The 17,025-nt window shown below is 42.3% G+C and overlaps 4 protein-coding genes across 8 annotated transcripts in view; 2 read left to right on the top strand and 2 right to left on the bottom strand.

The window, feature by feature from the left end:
• Nucleotides 1-1,129, top strand: part of svep1 (sushi, von Willebrand factor type A, EGF and pentraxin domain containing 1) — a 64,566-nt gene extending 63,437 nt beyond the window's left edge. For both annotated transcript variants that reach the window (XM_028429524.1, XM_028429525.1), the window contains 4 exons: nt 9-104; nt 194-289; nt 462-555; nt 833-1,129. In XM_028429524.1, coding sequence (XP_028285325.1) covers nt 9-104; nt 194-289; nt 462-555; nt 833-863 — 317 coding nt within the window. In that variant the 3' untranslated portion in view covers nt 864-1,129. The remainder of the gene's footprint in view (nt 1-8; nt 105-193; nt 290-461; nt 556-832) is intronic.
• A 5-nt stretch (nt 1,130-1,134) lies between these two features.
• txnb (thioredoxin b) lies at nt 1,135-5,329 on the bottom strand. The gene is made up of 11 exons (XM_028429802.1): nt 5,173-5,329; nt 4,411-4,515; nt 4,048-4,113; nt 3,643-3,708; nt 3,410-3,459; nt 2,855-2,873; nt 2,024-2,062; nt 1,850-1,954; nt 1,619-1,684; nt 1,430-1,495; nt 1,135-1,329 (listed from the first exon to the last, which is right to left on the bottom strand). The coding sequence occupies exons 1-11, from the start codon at nt 5,302-5,304 to the stop codon at nt 1,261-1,263; spliced, it is 783 nt and encodes a 260-aa protein (XP_028285603.1). The 5' UTR covers nt 5,305-5,329; the 3' UTR covers nt 1,135-1,260.
• Nucleotides 4,097-11,563, bottom strand: LOC114451020 (prostaglandin reductase 1-like). Of its 3 annotated transcripts, none has more exons than XM_028429526.1 (11): nt 11,477-11,563; nt 11,035-11,165; nt 10,911-10,956; nt 10,739-10,798; nt 9,874-10,041; nt 9,118-9,391; nt 8,930-9,035; nt 7,124-7,242; nt 5,173-7,040; nt 4,411-4,515; nt 4,097-4,113 (listed from the first exon to the last, which is right to left on the bottom strand). In XM_028429526.1, exons 2-9 carry the CDS (start codon nt 11,138-11,140, stop codon nt 6,930-6,932), a joined length of 990 nt encoding a protein of 329 aa, XP_028285327.1. In that variant the 5' UTR covers nt 11,141-11,165; nt 11,477-11,563; the 3' UTR covers nt 4,097-4,113; nt 4,411-4,515; nt 5,173-6,929. The 3 variants fall into 3 exon arrangements, with proteins under 3 accessions (XP_028285327.1, XP_028285329.1, XP_028285328.1); XM_028429528.1 differs by having other exon boundaries at nt 11,035-11,160; nt 11,477-11,549; XM_028429527.1 differs by lacking the exon at nt 11,477-11,563 and adding an exon at nt 11,293-11,447.
• A 101-nt stretch (nt 11,564-11,664) lies between these two features.
• On the top strand, nt 11,665-15,928 carry haus3 (HAUS augmin-like complex, subunit 3). Of its 2 annotated transcripts, XM_028429367.1 has the most exons (6): nt 11,665-11,723; nt 12,516-13,549; nt 13,633-13,842; nt 14,074-14,306; nt 14,470-14,755; nt 15,493-15,928. In XM_028429367.1, exons 2-6 carry the CDS (start codon nt 12,545-12,547, stop codon nt 15,718-15,720), a joined length of 1,962 nt encoding a protein of 653 aa, XP_028285168.1. In that variant the 5' UTR covers nt 11,665-11,723; nt 12,516-12,544; the 3' UTR covers nt 15,721-15,928. The 2 variants fall into 2 exon arrangements, with proteins under 2 accessions (XP_028285168.1, XP_028285169.1); XM_028429368.1 differs by having other exon boundaries at nt 11,673-13,549.
• Nucleotides 15,929-17,025: the final 1,097 nt, after the last annotated feature.

A 17,025-nucleotide genomic window follows, 5' to 3' on the forward strand; every position in this document is an offset into this window, starting at 1 on the left:
TGTGTCAGCGGTGTGTTGGCTGCAGTGTCAGAACGGCGGTGTGTGTCAGCGGCCCAACATCTGCTCCTGCCCAGAGGGATGGATGGGCCGACTCTGTGAAGAACGTAAGTATTTGTTGATCTTTCCGTGTTACAGTGAATTCTCTGCGGTGCTCAGATCCACCTATAAACTCTCATCTCTCCTCTTCTAACAGCTATCTGCATCCTGCCGTGCCTGAACGGAGGGCGCTGCGTGGCGCCCTACCAGTGCGAGTGTCCTCCCGGGTGGACAGGCACGCGATGTCACACTGGTGAGTTTGTTTGTGTGTGTGTGTGTGTGACGAGGCTCCACCTACTCCTGATTACCAACATGTTCTCTGTGGTGCGTTTTAAACGTGCAGGATGGCGGTGTTTGGAAAACACTCTTTATCATGATGCTCCTTCCGTACCGCTGACGGTGCTGTGTGTCATGTTTGTTCGCAGCTGTGTGTTCTTCGCCGTGCGTGAATGGTGGCAGATGTATCAGGCCGAATAGGTGCGCCTGCACATCAGGTTGGAGTGGACACGACTGCTCCAGGTAAACAGAGACACACCCAGATGCGCAGACACACAAAAAAAAAATGCAGACGTGCAGCAAATGTTTGTGAATAAAAAAAAGAATGCTAAAAGCAGTTTAGACCCTGTATTTAACTGAAAATAGCACAAAGATGACATAACTTAACGCTCTTTGTGGGCCTCCAAGAGACTGCATCATCATTTGTAAGCTGTGAATCAGACAAGGGGGTCCTTCCTCATTTTAGCAAGACAAATACACTGGGTGTGCCTGTCACTGACATTCTGTTCTGTCTCTGCAGGAAGAGGAAATCAGTCTACTATCACTTCTAAAGGTTCCACTCTGCTCCACGTGAATCATCGTATGAAGGGAATTCTTGTATTTAACTGAAACAACAACGTGTTACACCATTTCACTCTCATCTCTCTGCAAAGGCAAAGCAAGAACCATGTTGTAAAATAAAGCTGTATTTTTTCATATAGAGTCTCGACAGTATTATGCTGCTATAAACTTGTACGATGTGTAAAAACTATTGATGTGATGGTCCAATGTATATGTGTAAACTATTCTCACGTTTTTATTAAAGCATAAAATACCAGCCCGTTTCTGTAATTCATCGTTTATTTAAATCCACCTGTTTCAAAACATATAGAGGAGTTTAGAGAGCGGAAATAATGAAATAATGCATATTCTAGTTAACAGCTCGGTGTGTGGATTGGACAGTGAGACTCAGTTGTTTTTCAGAGCGTTCAGTTTTTCAACAATATTTTCTTCTTTGGCACCAACGACCTCTCCCACCTGAAAGACAAGAGAAACAACATGTTCCTATAGCAGTGCAGATCATGTCATGGGTGTAATAATAATAATGTTTCCATTCTTGCTGTGTTTTCTGACATACCTTCTGCCCGTTTCTGAAGAACAAGAATGTGGGCATGGCTCTGATTTGGTAATGGGCGCTGACATCCTAGAGGAGTCAGACAAAAACACAACACTGCTGTTATTAACTACTAGAGCCATTCCTTTGTTGAGACACGCAGGACACTGTGAAGTAAAGTTCCTGGTTTAAAGGGAAATAACACACACTCACTTCAGCGTTATCCACGTCCACCTTTAAGAATATCACATCCTTGTATTCAGACTTTTCTGACAGTTGCTGCAAAAAAAAGAATCCAACAACAACACAAAAGGTGTTTATATAAGAATATATATAGATGTATATGTGTTCCTGATCATAAATAGGAAGAATAATATCTACCATTTAGGCTGTGAGGTGATTTTTTTTTTTTACAGATAACAACAGTGTGTTTCATCCACTTACTTCAAACTTGGGTCCGATCATTTTGCATGGGCCACACCACGAAGCTGTGAAATCCACCACAACCAGCCTGTCTCCAGCTTCCTTCAGCTTGGCCTGGAACTCTGCCTACACAGTGTAAAAAAAAAAGTCACTTAATGAAGAAAATAATAAACGAGTTTATGAGATCAAACTTACCAAATTCTTCACGTATGGAACCATAGTAACCTTCTGGTGCTGTCACGGGAGCTGACAAGTTTCAGGAAAAGTTCGGTTTCCAGCAGATATGACGCAATTTATATCTGAATCAAGTTGTAAAGAAAATAAACAATCACAGCGGAAGTAACCGCATTTTGCCTCACTCAGCAAAATAAAAGTCTAATTATCAGGTGCGTTCACAAAAAAAACAAACAAACAAAAGAAAACAATCGTATAATAATATATAAAATCCATGTGTCTGCACTTTGATTCTATGAAGTGTTCATCATAAATATCGCATTTGTTTTTATTCTGCGTGAAGCATTCATCGCGTCTTCAATTTAGTGCTTTTATTTTGAAAGGCGTCCGCGTCCTCATGCCTTGCAGTGTACATAAATTGACAGGGCGGAAGTTGGCGTGGAGGTGTGTCCACGCACGCAGCTCAGTGATTCTTGTAAAAACATTTTTTGTATTCATGTAAAACTGGTACGTCCAAAAAACAAAAACAAAAAAAAAAACCACTGGTACGTCCGGTATGACAGTTATGCTCACATGGCGGAGGCGGAAGTGCTCACACGTCGTACTGCTGCTGTCAAACATTGTGTTGTAGTAAGTAAATGTAAGTAAATCCCTTTCTTGTCCAGCTATTAAGTGTTACTTTCATATAAACATTATGCGCCAAAGTTATGTTTGTGTTTAATTTAATTTCCTTGTGTAAAAATTATTTGTGTACAGCTAGCAGCTAGCTTTAGCTTCTCAAAATAATTTGGCTAGGCTAGGACGTTAGCACCAAATCTCGCGAGAGTGATGAGAAACACTGAAATCTCATACAATTTTCTCCTTAGTTTGCCTGTAGAAATACAAATTTGGTCCAATATTGTGGCAAATGTTTATATTCTCAGTAGTGTTTCGACAATAACATGTGTATTTTTAAGTCTTCCACAAGAAACTTTATGTTTATGTCATTTTACAATGAATTATTAATTTATTCAGCCTCCATTTCCCAGTAAGACTCTGATGTGATTAATGCAGACAAATCTACATTTGAAAAATAACTTTCCATAAGTTTGTATAATTCATTTATTAAATCCACCATCCTCCATTGAACACAAAACATACAAGGTCAGGATTTGTCAGGAGCAAAGCTCAGTCAAAATGTGATTAAACTCAATTTTCAGACAGTAAATACACACACTGAACTAACAGGATTATGTTGCTGTTACATGATGAGTGGAATAAATTATTGCTTGGGTTGGGCAGAAGATGTGGTGGTTTGCGATGAAACTGGAAATCCTTCATAGGCACGTGCAGAGGGGAACAGCTTCTAGTGTGGTTTTTGTACAGCGGCGGGGCGGGGGATTGGTCATTGAGATTTATCTTAGAGACTCCAACTGCTGAACTAGCTGTTTTGGGTTAGCACCAGAGAACTCGAACACCTGAAAGACAAGAAAGACAGAGTTCAGTCAGATTCAAGTTGCATTCCTGCGTCAGTGTGGTGGATCACCAAGTTAAAAATCAATTTGAAATGCTGGCTTGCTGAAATTCACATCGATGCTAAAATAAGATTAGCAGGAAATCTCTTATCAACTATCCTCCATCGTGCATGTTTTGTCTTTTACCTTCTCTCCATTCTTGTAGAACTGGAATGTGGGCATGCAGCTAATTCCACACGCGCTGCTCACGTCCTGAAAGACCAAAGAGGGCATCAGTTAAATGGATCATCCTACGCTCTGCCCTAATGACTGCTAAAAATGCAATAGAACAGGACATTCCAAACATACCAAGAGATATGTAAAGCAACAAAAGCCTCCAACTGGAGCACTACACTAACTTCATGACATTTAAGTATCCGATTGCTGTTATTGTGGTTAATTATTATTCATTTATTGACATAATCAAGCCAGGTGTCCTCTGGTTGAAAGGGTTTAAAGACATCTGAAGGCCTGCTGCAATAGATTTCATTAAAAGTTCACATTGCTCTGAGTATTATTATTGGCAAGGTAACCACTACAGCTCAAACGTACCTCAGCCTCATCCACATCCACCTTCAGGAAAATCACGTCTTTGTTCTCGGGCTTTTCTGACTCTTTCTGTAGGAGAGTTAATCAGCATTAGTACAAAGTCTGTATGTATACAAATCATATATTCTGCATTTCAGTTCCTACATGAAGGGAAAACGACAATTGCCTACACTTGGAACTCATACAGAGCGATCACACTTTCCAGTGAAGGCAGCGTTTCCTCCTTGAGGTGAAAACAAGGAGACCAAAGGTTGCCCCGGCAACAAGCTCCCCCTCCAAACTGATGCATCAGCTTTGAGCACCCTTAGAAAAAGGGCCATCTTAGTCTAGCATCTGTGTGTGTGTGTGTGTGTTTCATCCACTTACTACAAACTCGGGGCCGATCTGCTTGCAGGGGCCACACCATGTGGCTGTAAAGTCCACCACCACCAGTTTGTCTCCGGCTTCCTTCAGGATGGCCTTGAACTCATCCTAGAATTAAAATTAAAGTGATTAGGGTGATAATAATAAGGGTAAAATAATAAAAAAAAGCTGCATTGTTTGTTTTTGGCCAGCAAATCAATCATCAAAGGAGTCCGGAGACCCGGAAGGGTGGATCTGTCCCGACCAACCCTCCCGGATCGCGCAGGCGCAGAATCTGTTCTGCTGAGGCAGGCTACAAGTTAGCTACAAGTTGTTAAGAGATGGTATTGTTGTTAGCATCTGTTATCGCGCCCGTTTCCGGGCCCCATTCACACATTGTGTACAAGCATTGTTCGAGGACTCACAATCCCTTACGCTGCAGTGTCGTTCAGTCATGTGGCCGCTACAAAGTCCAACAACCACACATACACACACATATACACACACGCACGGTGACAGCTGACGCTTAACGTTCATAAAGAATTAACCGGCCACGTAACGGCAACGATCCCGCATGTTTATCCTCATCATGGAGGGATGGACTCATCTTATTTTCCACAAAAGCTGGAAAAGTCTAGAAAATACATGTGTGTCCGTTAACATGGAGAATGGGCGCGCGCCTGGAACGTGGGCAGCTCGAATATACATCCACTAAAGTGGGGAGAAAAAAAATGGCGGAAGATAACCTAAACGTTAAAGGGAACATCACAAAACCATCACACTTACCAAACTTCCTACTTCGCGGACCATCGTGACTGTTGAAGTCTCAGGGTTAGGAAATAAGTTGTCCGTGAGAAATGCACCGTTAACTGCAGCCTGTTCGCTTTTGTACCACCAACGAGTCAAGTTACTGAGCATGCGCCGAACCGCAGCGGAAGACTTTCCATTTAAAAAATAAGAGTATGTTGATCTGTCAATAACTTATAGATGGCACTTTTACACAACCTAGAGGACACAGTGGTTCTTTATTTTCATTCAGCACGTAAGCTTTTATTAATATATATATATTTATCCTGCAATTAATGCTCGATTTTTGCCACGTATTCTCTTTTATTTTGAAAGGTGTCAGAGGAAGTAATCCGCTTTCGATTTCACGTTATATTTTGACGATAGTAGGTATTTCAGTTGTTTTAGATACATGCACTCATCCTGATCGTTATTACAACAAACCCCCGCTGTCTATAGGTAGTTTTAAATCGGTTTAAGCTAATCATACCGGGTATAAACACAATGCTGACAAAAAGAGCGGTATTTACGGTATATTTTGACGACAATATACACTATTCTCAGTTACGTTACATATATAATGATTAGGTCGTATATATAATTGATCAAACTATTGTTATTGTTTCAAAAAACGTAGCGGAACCGGGAATTCAAGTCACAATGACTTGACAAAATCTCGGCTTTACCGTAAATGATAACGTAAGTGCAGCTCAATTTCACTGTCGTAATACTTACAGCCAACGCTCACCACGTGACCCTCCGTCATTAGTCATCACAGTTTTTTTCCGGCTTTTAGACGCATCCCTGTTTATACCATACAATAACAGAGCTTATTACAATATTTTGCAAATTATAATATATATTTACACAAACAATTAACTATTAATAGGTGTTTTTGAGCTTTGGCCATTTTCCAAAGTATTATTATATAATATTCGTGTAATGTTTTTGACATGTTCATCTCTCTCTCTCTGGTTAGGTCAGGTTATTTATCCATCTATAATCCAGTTTCAATTCATTTGAAGCACCCACTTTTCATTATTGATCACTTGTGCACATGTATGAATTGCATTTAAAAAAAACAAACCCATTGTTAAACTGTGTGCTATTCTCCCAAATAACCACTAGCCACAACAGATACACCCCTGTAACCATGGAGCTGCCTCTCAGCATCATCATAACCCTATGAAATTCAAATAGGTCTCTGTCTGTTTCCTGATCAAACAAAAGCTGCAACTAGCAGCAGGTTAACATAACAGTGCTGCCTCTATTATCCAGACCATTTCAGGGCTGAATGGAGCACACATTTTCAAATGTTCAGGCCTTAAAAAGGTGGATTTGTGTAGAGTTTACACCGACTAGATAACCAGAGTCTGAAGCAGCATTAATACCAATACTCAAAATGTTTTATTTTCCATAAAAAGGCTTATACTAAAGAGAGCACATGGTTAATTGTCTTACAATACAAATGATTATCTGCACTGCTTCTTCTGTTGTAAGAGATTAACAGTTGTGTCGTCCTACATGTTAGTGTGTTAGTAATTATCCTGCTTTTACAGAATGTGTTGTTATATTTAATACTGATGCAATTAGTAATTCTAGAAATAAATCTCTAATTTCACTGTTATTATAGAAAAAGCTACTCTAACATGTTAATATTTTAAGGTATATGTCTACTGTTCCGTCCTTCTGAATGAGTTCTACTGTACTGTAACGTCAGGTTCAGTTAGATCCTCCCACAGAAAACTCGATTCACGTCAGACAGCGACGACGGCCTTGCCGATGTTATCTCCCTGCAGCATCCCCATAAAAGCAGCTGGCATGTTTTCAAAGCCTTTGGTGACGTGCTCTCGACACTGCAGTTTGCCCTGCAGATGTAAATAAGGTCAAAACTGAAGCAGACACTTTAAAATAAGATTTGATCCAGCATCATAACACTATAGCCACTGACCTCTTTCACCCATGCCATCAGCCTCTTCAGCGTTTCAGGGTGTTTGTGCTCCCACCTGCTTTGCATGAAGCCCTCCATCTTAAGCTGCTTGAAGATCATGGTGAGGTGGGGGAACGGCCCTGAGAGGCAGAGTGAAGAAACTTTTGTTACAGTTCCAGGCTGCTAACACAGCTCCTACGCAACTGCAGAAACACAATGCTGCCCTCTAGTGAAAGAACACCATAATACGTTTTTATAATAAGTTTTGAGGGACTGACTTCATGTACCTATATTCTTTTCTGTGAAATGCCATAAATAAATTTAAAAAACATGTTTTTTATGCTTATTATTTTTACTAATTTTAATACATTACAGTCAGTGTACATAGGTGATGAATGGGAGCTTCACATGCATTTACCATTTTTGCTTCTCTCTCTGTACAACAATTAGAAAGCCTAATACCCCGTTCACACTGGGGAAAAAAATGTGGCTTAAGCAGGATTCGGCCGCATCCAGATCAATCCAGATGTGTTTTATTCTGTGTGAACACCTCGAATCCGGCAGTATCCAGTTTGATTTCAATCCGGCTAGAGAGGTGGATCTAGCCGGATTGGCTCAAATGTGGCTCAGGTGTGAACGCAAATGTGGCGAGCGAATCCGGCTAGCGTCATGCTACTTCCGGTTAGCGACATGCTACTTCCGGTTAGCGATGTGCTACTTGCGGTTCACGGGGTGCGACACCGGACAAAAAAACCGCATGACGCTTGCGCACACGCGGTCTTACCGCGGCGTGAACGGACTCTGTATATTACAAGGCGCCACCTAGTGGTTTGGAGGACAGCAAACACGCTGGATGAAGCCGGATTGAGTGTGTGCTAGCCAGATTGGAAAATAGGTCTGAACCAAGCGGCAACCTTCGGGGCTCAAAGTTGAAGCCCATGCGGAAGTGTCAAAACTTGTAATTCACGCCGCAACAGCTGGGGGTTGGCTCCAAAAGCGAGTAATTTCCCATAGTCTCCCATGTTAAAATGGCCGACTTCACAGCAGAAATTAACATGTTTACAGCCTGGTACAAAAAACCACTCTGGTCTCAGATGATAGGTTCTCTTCTAGTGTCAATTGTAGGGAGGGTGAATTTTTTTACAACTCACTCGTTTCAATGGTATTCGGACTTAAAATTACGCCTAATTATGGGCGTTGCCGCTTGAGTGACAGACAGTTGACGTATCACAGCGTGAGTTTCCTGCTTCCACGATCGCCCGCCCCCCTAAACCCCGCTCGTGCTCCCCCTCTTTGTCCATAATCGGAGTTTTAGTTGACGTGACGCTGTCAACATGGCGGCGGTCATCAAGTCCCGGAACCTCCCACCGAGCCTCAAAACGGCTCTTCAGAAACAAACGGGTGACGTCACGGAGACTCTGTCCATAGTTTTTACTGTCAATGGTCTGAACGCATCCAGTTTAAAGGCTGTCTGGGCTCAATCCTACTCTAGCTGGAATGACTTTCTCCAGTGTGAACGGGGCCTAATAGTCAAAAAATTAATGTTTTTGCTTCCCAAATGTGTTGAGGAATGTTTTTTTGTACAGATTCCTGGTCTGTGCAAAACGCTTATTTCTTGGCAAAAAAGCATAAACTGTTAGTGACATGATTTCCAAATAGTGCTGCATGCAGGATGCATTCAAGGCCCATCAGGAAATTCAATATCAGATCATACTTCCTGTTTTTAACAGATAAAAATGATGTGTGTGTATTTGAAGGTTGGGAGAGTCAGTGAGAAAATATCATCAGGACCATTGAAATAGAAAATGTAAGTAGGCGCATGCAAACCTGTCTGAGGTGTTGTGTCATTATACACAGAAATACTTCCACACACAGCTATTCTCCCAAAGTTTTTCATCTGTTGAAGGGCAACAGCAGAAGAAGCACCTCCCACCTACAATCCAAGCAGTTTCACAAATTAGCATGAGGACGTCACAAACATATAAGGACAGGAAGTGCAAGATGACACCACTTACATTTTCGAAGAAGCAGTCATATCCCTCAGGAGAAGCCTTCTTCAGCACATCCTCCAGGGAACTCGCAGTTTTGTAATTGAAGGCCTCGTCGAATCCCAGCTCTTTGAGGAAAGCTACTTTGGCGTCAGTGCCAGCTGAACCCACCACCTTACAGCCCTTGATCTTAGCGATCTGTCCCACCAAGGAGCCCACTGCTCCAGCTGCAGCGTTTACCAGAAGGGTTTCGCCCTCTTTCAGTCCCAAGACTTCTTCTATCCCGTACACAGCCGTCAGTCTGCTCAGAGGGAGAGACGCAGCGTTACCTCCTGACCTTCATGATCTCAACTCTTTGTAATTTCTTCCACAACAAGGCTATGAGTAAATAACATCCTTACTGGCAGGACAAAAACATCTGGACATCTCACCAGTTTATTTTCTTAAAAGAAGACAAATGTTACTTCTTGAATCACCTTCTTCTTCTTATCAAGCAGGCGCATGGCATTCCTTTTTCCAGATAAACAACTATTACTAATATTTACCCAGAAACGGCTGTGCAGAATAGGTCACATATGGAAGCAGCAGGAAAACAGCTGCTTCTTTTAGCTGGCTCCATACAGGTTTACAGATTTATAAACACAGAATAACAAAAGGTTTCTTTATATATTTACAATTAATTTGAACTTTTCCTCCATCCAGTCATTTAGAAAACCCTCATAAGTTGTATATTTCTCTTCCTTCCCACTCTGCTAGTACCCATCAACATTATTTGTTTCTTACCCCGGCATGCCGATGGCACCCAGAGCCAGCGACAGTGGTACATCTTGAGGCCACTCAGGCATGATGGGAATGAGGTCCGTCCCATCGCAGACCGCATGGGTTCTCCAACCGCAACGACTTACAACATGGCTTCCCACGGGAAACGCAGGGTTTTTACTCTGGATCACTCTACAGCAAAACAAAAGCAGAGGATCTTTTAAGTCACGAAAATGATCACCATTATTTAAAACAATTAGTTTTTTGACATTACCTTATGTAGAGGACAGATTATAATCAACTCTGGCGTACCTGCTCTGTTCTTTTAAACAAGTGTGAAAGCTGCACGTCAACAACATGCTCGTTCCAAATTAAGTCTGGTGCGTTTTAACCATGTGGATGTTTTGCTAAGCTTGTTGCAACATATACCCCAAATATATATCCTTAGCGTTCACATCACACATCATACACATTCATGTGTAGTTTGTTGTGCAAACTTACACAAGAGTTACACAACCAACATAGCCGAAATTGCAAAATTATACAGCATGTTTTATATAAGAGACACAAATCATTAAAACATATCTGAACGTGTCTGGTTAAATGTTTCTTTGTGGTTTTGTATCCCAGACAGATGTGGCAGATGTGTTTTACACACTGTGGCTCCATACAAAGTCGTAACATGTGGTTCCTTTTGAGAAAGTAACTTATTCTGCATATCAACAACAAAACAATCTGAATCAAACAGATTGCATGTCTGAACATTTGAGTCACTGTGAACCAAAGCCTTCTGTAATTACTAACAGGTGAAGGCTGTTGTGTTTCACTGAGCATGAAAGAACATCATGATGGAAGCAGACATCAGTGTGTGTGTGTGTGTGTTTCTTACTTGGCCACTTGAGTTCCAATCATCACATCCCCTTCATGCATGCGAACCCTGCTGAACGGCCTGATGACCACAACAGTATTTTATTATTATTATTATTATTATTATTACATATGTGCATGTTCAAAAGGATACATCATGCATGGCAGATAGTACTCTCTCTCTCTCTCCCCACCTCATGTACGGGTCCACACTGAGAAACACAGCCTCCAAAAGCACCTCTGAAACCGAATCACACCATTTGAGTCCAACAATGATTTAAAGTTTGGTTAAAACAAGTGTGCATACCTTCAGCTCACCTCCATCTTTAGGCTCCGGGAGCTCCTGCAGCTTCAGCTCAAAGTCACTGTTCTTTGGGAAGCCCTCGAAGTGCTTGGTCAGGATCCATGTCTTTGCTTGGACCATGATTCCTTCTTAAGGGGCAGCTGGGCTGGGAGAGAAAATAAAAGTCGATAAATACTGAACAGAGAGGGAACATATGGTTATATATTTACTCATTGCTTGTGTTGATAACCAAATGCAAAAGAAAAACTAAACAAGTTCCCTCATGCACATACCTATATAGTAGGCACACCTCCCATAGTTTCACTCCTAAAGAGTCATACACGCAAAAACTTTTGGAATTAAAAAGCTAAGAGTCGAACGTTAAAAGATCAAAAGTGAGAAGTGAGAACTTCCTCATGCGTCCCTCTTCTATTAAAATACAAATGAATGCAGCATCACTGCTCATGCGTGACTTACCACTTGTTATTCTGCACAGAGACAAATGGCTAAGGTTGAGCACAACAGTGTGCACCAGCGCGAAGGAAGCATGGGAGGCCTTCATCGATAAAATCCGATTGGTAGAAACTTTGGAGCGTCTTCGGACGTATGACGTAGAGCGTTCTGTTGCGCCTGCGTGGTGACGTAAGCTCAGTTTGGATGTTGGGCGGGAGGAGAAAAGCGGCTGTGACGGAATGCTAACAGAGCGGAGTCTTTGATTACAATTGTAAGTTTTGTAGTGAGTGTTTGTGTACTAGTTTGAGTTTTGTTGGTCCGAGGACACTCGTAACGCCGTACTAACACAACCAATAAAGCCGTCGGTGCTTAGCAAGTTAGCTGTAGCTAGCGTACAACCACTCCTAACGTTAGCTAGCCAGCTAGATAGGCGTCATGCTAAAAGTGGATAGCGTTATGAGGCCTTCATTTAACGTTAAAAGTAGTATCTAATTAACAATTAACTCATCTAGAATGTATGTATGTACACGGACAATGGTGCCCGTGTAATGTTAAATGTAGAAAAGCGTTAATATTCGTGCTAAAGATAGAGGCGTGTGACTTTATAGTGTTATTTCCTTAGCCAACGAGTGTTTTATGATAATCATTATCACTGCAATAGCGTAACAATATAATATAGTGCAGCTTCGAGTTGCCTCTAGCCTCGTTACTCGTATGGTTAACTCGTATGTTATCCAAAAATTGTTGCATGAATGTCCAGGCAGAGGTGTGTTACGTAGGTGCTGATACACGACCAAGGTTCGCAAATTGTATGTATATATGATAAAGGGCGTACACAGTGACAGCTATTCACAAAGTGCTGCTATGAATTGTGCAAGTTCTGAGTGATGTGTCAGCATTTGGAGAGCAGTGAATCATACATACGTAGTGATTTCTATAGGTGATCAGAAAAGCACCTGCTCAACACATTACACTGAAAAGGTCATAGTTATATTATGCTATGTTTCCTCTCATTGTTTGCAATTCTTCTTAATCTACATTGTGCTGTTGCATGGCTGACTAGCACATTGTCAGGGTGGACGCGCCATAGACATGTTAAGCGGTGGCCAGTTTGTGGAGGCCCTTGGCCGTCTAAGTTACCCTGGTGCATCATCACTAAAGGCCTCGGAGTTCGATTGGCTGTTTAACGGTGCCCCGGAGAACCTGCCCTTCCTGCGATTTGTCTGTCGGACCCTCAACCAGAGCAATGTCCTCACTGTGGATGAGGTGCATGCCTTTAGGGAGCTACAGAAGTCTGGCAAACCCATTCTGGATGAAGCATCCTTGTGTGAAGTCCTTAAAACTGTGGGACCTTCAAATGGAAGTGGTAGAAACATATTGGGGCCTTCCGGTTCTTCTGTATCTTCCATGTTTGCATCAGAGGAGGATGTGGCCATAGAGGAGTTGGAGGCAGAACTACAGGCACTGCACAAAGAGAAAGAGCTGAAGCAACAGCGCTATAACAAGCTGCAGGTTATGGCCACCTCCCGTGCAGATGTTGAATTGCAACTTGCTGCAGAACTGGAGAATACTGCATGCAAGCTGAAAGAGGTCAGTGCTTCTATCCGAGCAGAGAATGCTGACACCAACACACTGTTACAAAACCTCACAGGTGAGGTGAACAAGCTTGCTTCGTATCTCCCAGAAACCAAAGGAAAAGAAGAACCTTTGGTCCAGTCAGACCCCTCTCTCTCCCAGAGGCCCACTGTCCTTATTTCTCAGCTGTCTTTGGATCCCTACTTACAACAGGAGGAGCTCAACACAAGAACACTAGCTGCATTTACACAGAAACATTTTTTCCAGGGCATTTCAGACATTGTGGACTGCTATGAGCACTTCCAGATCCTTGACCTCAGTTCTTGTGAAGATGTAGAAAAGGAAAAAAATGATGAGAGAAAGGAGAGGGAGGTGCGGGTGGTGGAGCGCAAGAGGACAGAGATGGCCAGACTTCAGTGGGCTCATATTGTGGCCCAGCACCAACTGATGCAGGCCATAGCAGAGGAGAAGAGTGTCAAAGCTGGACTGGTCTGGCTCTCAGAAAAATCTTCTCACGTCAAGGTAGCACAGACATATTTGGTGTCATTTTTTTGTTGTGAAAGTTTTTTTTTTCCTTTTAAGCACTGTTTTTGTCACTCTACCAGAGCATCTCCACCTCTTCCTCACTGCATGTACGTGAGGTTGTGTCCAGAAAGGAGCTGCAGGCCGTGGAAGCTGAGCTAGAAGCTCTGCTTCATGGACCAGTACCTGCTGCCCTAAGGGAGTCAGCCAGGTTGCTTAATGTGCCAGTAGTGAGGGGCGACCTCGCTCTACAACTGGTCAGACAGGACTACTACACCTCCAAACAGGATCAGGTGCGTAGCTGGCACTATTCATTTTCTTCTGCTGTTTTTTTTTCATGATAAACAGTTGTTGTGTTTTTTTTCCATTATACCACATTGAGAGCATTTCTCTGTCAGTTAACAGCTGTATTGTTTGGGATTTTCCAAGTATTAAGAATTGCATGGATCCACCAATACCTTGTGATTGCACAACAGCGTACATCAGAACAGTAAAACTAATATGAAATAAATCTCTCCACATAGGTACGTGACTACTTACTCCGCCAGAAAGCATCCTTTGACTTGGTTCTACTGGCTCAGGAGATGGAGTTGAGGAGGTGGAAAACATGCCAGAAGCAGCTGGGAGAAGTTAACACTAGGCTGGTAAAGGAAAGTGAAGGAGCATCGCTAAGGATCGAGTCCATGGCACACCCTGACTTGGCACTCAATCCAAAGCACAATCCTATCATCAGCAGCAAGGATGCAGCATTTAGCAGGTGATATTTGAGATATATCTTCTGTAGACTTGTACTTTCGAGCTCAAAGTTTTCAGTTAGTTTAGTTTTTCCTTACATTTGTCAAACCGTGTTATAAACCAGGACTACACATTTAGCTCACTTGTTATCTCACTCAATGCTGTGTATATCCAACTTTCATCAGGCTGCTTCAGATCCTCGACTATGAATCAGACCACAGTCGACTGGAGCCTTTCCGGACATATGAAGCCTTAAATCATGCTGCTCGGGATCTGACAAACAACATCCAGTTGACCCGAGATGCTCTTTCTGGTGCCTCTCGTGAGCAGAACTACACAGTAGCACGTCTGTATGGTGATTGTGAGGTGCTTCATAGAGCCATGTACTCAGAGCTGCAGCAACTGGTCTTAGGCCCGCAGGTATGTCCAACGGCCATTTCTGACCAGGAGCATCTTTGCCCCAATGCACAGGTGGGTGTCTTTCTATTTATTTTATGCACAGTTATTGCCATCTGCCTTGCATTCAACCTTTAATGTGAGTCATCTGATTTTTAAAAATACTTATCACAGTTGGTGAGGGAAGCTGGTAGCACCATAAGGTTTCTGTTGCACACAGTTAAGCACCTATAGAGACACACGTTGGGCACATCAGTACTGTGGATTAAATGGGAAATTATCTGCTTTTCCCACTTTCCTATCAAGTCATGATCAGTATACTTGCCTGTTTGTTTAATATTTCACATTATGTCACTCAACATTTTGACAGTTGTGAGCGTATCTATAATGGTTCATTAGTAAAACAGGGCTGTAGCCATTGCAATATAAGCTATTTACTGTAACTCATTTTCATGTGTGTGCCTCTATATAGACTGTGTCTATAAATCTGTCAATGTGGTGGCTTATATCTGTTTGTGCAGTCACTCAAGAAAGATTCATAAATATATTTACCCCTGTGGATTAACTGATTAAATTAGATTTAATGCAAGCTTGACTGGAGAAATTAACATATTTGTGTAGACTCATTTATATTAATACATCTTGTTTGTGCAGTAGTAAATGTGCAGGGATTATGTTAATATACATTACACTATTTACAGTACTGTTTTGTTTTTGATTACATCTTTTAAGCTGTTTATTAGGAAGTTCCTGCAGCTCATAGTTTCATATGTTTGCCCCTAATTTATTTCCGATTCTCCTGGTTTTTTCAGGAGTTGACAGTGAAGCTTGTGGAAGCAGAGTCTCAGCTGCAGAGTCTCCAGCAAGTCATGCAAGACATCCTGGTGGAAGTTAAAACCAAGCGCTCCCAGCTGCAACGAAACGCCCTCCTCAGGCGGCAGAAGGAATTATACATCTACTTCCACTTGGATACCCGCCTGCTGCAGAAAATAGTGGAGGATGTGGAGGCCAAAATGGCTGCAAAGAGAGGACAGAAGTAAAACCTGCCAGAATACACGAGGATTGCTTGTAGCCAGCCCAACCTTGACTTCCAGAGCTAATTCCTAATCTAGGAAAATCACCTTCGGAATATGAGCTGTTATGTTTGATCGATGTTTAGGGGTGTTTTATTTCATGTAAAGATTACCATCGTGACGTTTGTTTCTTCGTGTCTTGTGCTATATATAAATAAAGAAAATGAGATCTTGATTGAGTTTCTGAAGTCTATTTTTTTGGACTAGCAGCATGTTTGTTGTAATACATGGTACAAAACAATTTTTGTCACTGAACTAATTCTCCTCTTTGTCCTATTCAGGTCTGTGATAGCTGAAGAGTCAGATCCACAGACAAAGAGAGAGAGGGCTAGCAGACACTTAGTTATGGAGGAGATTGAGCAGTCAAGCAACAGCTTGTACACAGGAGCCCTGTCCCAGGCGGCACAGAAGATCCTGGCTGCTCTGCGGGCCCAGAGTCTGGATGACGCCAGACAAAAACAGCACTCCAACAGTCACAGGCAAAGTCAGTGAGGGTGGAAACAATTAATCTTTTGGGCGATGCATATAATTAAGACAAATGGCACTTTGTTGTAGCGTTTGTAAGTTGTTCAACTTGTGAATGAGGACTGTTGGGGCAGATATGTTTTTGCTGGCTTGCATAGACGTTATCCAATGTTTGTAGTCATTTTCTCTTGTGATGTATATGTCGCAGTGGAGTGGTCCAATAGCAGCCAGAGAGAGTCTTGGAAACAGGAGGAAAGAAGAGATGGTTACACAGATCGGTAAGTCTGGTCATGTGGAAGATGTGGACAGACAATTACAAACTTCTTTGGTGTAGTATTGATATATTTACTGCATGTCTAAAGGAAAGGGTAATAGAAATCCATTTTTCATTGTTGTGACCCAGGCCCCGGGTGTCCTCCACCTCTACCTCTCGCCATTACTCCTCCGACAAGCAACAGAGCTCTCAGACCTCGGCCTATAATCAGTACTCACAGACACCAGACAGCTCCCTGTCATCCCAGCCCTTTTTCTGCTCCTCCTCCTGCTGGGATTCCTCAATCCAAAGTCAGACTGAAACCTATTATCTGTGCTCACAGACTTATTCCCACAGAGAGTGCTTCAAACCCCCTACTTACCAGTCCAGCCAGGTGCTGTCATTGTCTCAGCACAAGGTTCCTAAGAGGACAGGATCTTTCTGCCATGTAGACAGATACACTGTCTCTCAACGAAGACCAGATGGGCTCTCTGAACATCAAGCTAAACCATGGAGAAAGTAAGAAGCAAAGAGAATAAACTGTTTTACTGTCT

This window comes from Parambassis ranga, chromosome 18 (genome assembly GCF_900634625.1).
Source record: "Parambassis ranga chromosome 18, fParRan2.1, whole genome shotgun sequence".
Classification (NCBI taxonomy): Eukaryota; Metazoa; Chordata; class Actinopteri; family Ambassidae; genus Parambassis; species Parambassis ranga.